Source organism: Lipotes vexillifer, unplaced genomic scaffold, assembly GCF_000442215.2.
Source record: "Lipotes vexillifer unplaced genomic scaffold, Lipotes_vexillifer_v1.1 scaffold809, whole genome shotgun sequence".
Lineage (NCBI taxonomy): Eukaryota > Metazoa > Chordata > Mammalia > Artiodactyla > Lipotidae > Lipotes > Lipotes vexillifer.
The window spans coordinates 1944056-1946067 of record NW_006788521.1 but is presented as its reverse complement, the minus strand read 5'-3'; the positions used below and the strand labels follow the sequence as shown (position 1 = coordinate 1946067).

General features: G+C 57.2%; 1 protein-coding gene across 1 annotated transcript in view; it reads left to right on the top strand.

The window, feature by feature from the left end:
- The first annotated feature begins 870 nt into the window (after positions 1–870).
- Positions 871–2012, top strand: part of GALNT12 (polypeptide N-acetylgalactosaminyltransferase 12) — a 37486-nt gene continuing 36344 nt past the window's right edge. Inside the window, exon 1 of the mRNA XM_007461651.1 lies at positions 871–1242. Coding sequence (XP_007461713.1) covers positions 878–1242 — 365 coding nt within the window. The 5' untranslated portion in view covers positions 871–877. The remainder of the gene's footprint in view (positions 1243–2012) is intronic.

The following is a 2012-nucleotide window of genomic DNA, read 5'->3' as shown; positions in this document are numbered from 1 at the left end:
AGGGCCCCATAATGAAAAAAAAAAAAAAAAAAAAAAAAAAATTTTGGTATTTTGTTGTCATGGATTTTTTGCATTCATTTTGATTTTGAAAAATATTGTTTATTTTGATTACTGAGGCTTACTTGGCCCACACTTCAATTTTCCGCCTTGGAGAGAGCCTCATGCCTCACTGTAGTCTGGACCCTATTAAATATTTCCGGCACCCCTGTGGCTTCCTCATTCTCCCAATCCTCCCAAAGGAAACCTCTAGCCAAGACCCGGGCTACTTAACCTGAAGGGATGGCCTGGGGTGTGTGCAATCATGGGTGTGTTTGCGTGTGTTTTTCTGAGAGGATAGTTCATTTCTTTGATAAATTTCTTGGAGGAGTCTGTAAAGTGAGGAATAAGAAACAGATTATGGACTAATAGGGAGCCAGAGGAGGGTTTGTTATTCAAGGGATCCGAGCAGTATGTCTTAGGTCGGTATGCCTGCAGGCCTCCATGAGATAGCCCGGTGTAAATTGGCCTCACTGTGCCCCAGTCTCCTCATCTGTAAAATGTACCTCTCTTATTGGACTGTGTAGGGGTCAGATGAGATAATGGCAGTGAAATTCATAGCGCCCTGCACAGCGCATTCGGCCAACATTTACGGAGCGCTTACGACTTGCCAGGCGCTGAGCTGAGGGTTTTACGGCCGTTACCTTTTTAATGAAGCACACAGCCCATCAAGAAGGTGCACGTCTCAGCGAGCCCTCCTGAGGACCCTGTAAAAGTTCGCCCCTTCGGCGGGCAGGAGGGGCGGGCCGGGGGCGGGGCGGCGCGCCGGTTCCGGGATCCGGGTCGCTGGCTGCGCCACCGCCTCGGGGCGCGCCGGGCGCTGGCCGCAGCTGGGGAGCGCATGTGGGGGCGCGCGGCGTGCAGGCGCTGCCCGCGAGGGCTGCGGCGCGGCCGGGAGGCGCTGCTGGTATTGCTGGCGTTGCTGGCCGTGGCCGGGCTGGGCTCGGTGCTGCGGGCGCGGCGCGGGGCCGGGACCGCCGAGCCAGGACTCCCACGCACCCCGCGCTCTGGGCGGCGAGACCCAGTTCTGCCGCGGCCGCCGGTGCGGGAGGACGCTCTGGGCGCGCGAGGCGAGGCAGTGCGGCTGCAGCTGCAGGGCGAAGAGCTGCGGCTGCAGGAGGAGAGCGTGCGGCTGCACCAGATCAACATCTACCTCAGCGACCGCATCTCGCTGCACCGCCGCCTGCCCGAGCGCTGGAACCCTCTGTGAGTCCCCCAGGTGGCGGGAGAAGCACCGCCCTCGGAGTCCGCGGGCCTCAGTTTCTGCAGCTGTGAAGTGGCAAGGTGGAACCGGAGTCTCGAAAGACCTGGGGATCTCGCGTTTTATTGAGTCACTCGGAAGTGGGCAGTGAAAGTGTTCATACTGCGGGGAGGGGGAGAAAGTTTTAAAAAATGAAAATAGAAAAATCTCAGAAATTGACAAATCTGCAGACAGGTTTCAGATGAGACCCTTTGGGTGCCCTTCCTGGGTCCAAGGCACCCCCAGTCCAGTTACGCCTGTAACGTCCTGCTTTGGCGAAGCTAAGGACCTGTGGGGTTCGAGATAGGCTTCATTCACTTACCTGTGTGCACCTGTGTGCACCAGGGCCCATGAATCAACCAGGAGGGGAGGGCCCGCCTGGCAGGAGATGAAAGGTGCCTGGAAGGGCAAGTCGGAAGTCGCAAGCCTCCTTGCCCTCTCTCTGGGAGTTGGGACTCCTGACCTTTAAGTGGAGGAAGTCAGGAAGGAGCGGCTGCTGGGAAGGGCTCCTGGCTGTGGTCCAGCTGGAACCTGTGTGGTCAGAGGCCTAATTCCTGTTGGAGCTGCTGTCTGGAGGGGTTGTACCCACTGCTTAGGTAAGAAGGGAACAAGCTGGCAGGTGGAGGATGGTCCTCCTGGCCTTCTATTTCCTTTCCTCTTTTGGTAGGGATCTTTCAGGTCCCTGCTGGAGCCCCCTTCTTAAAGACTTTAAGGGAAAAAGGGCTCAGAGAGGTGG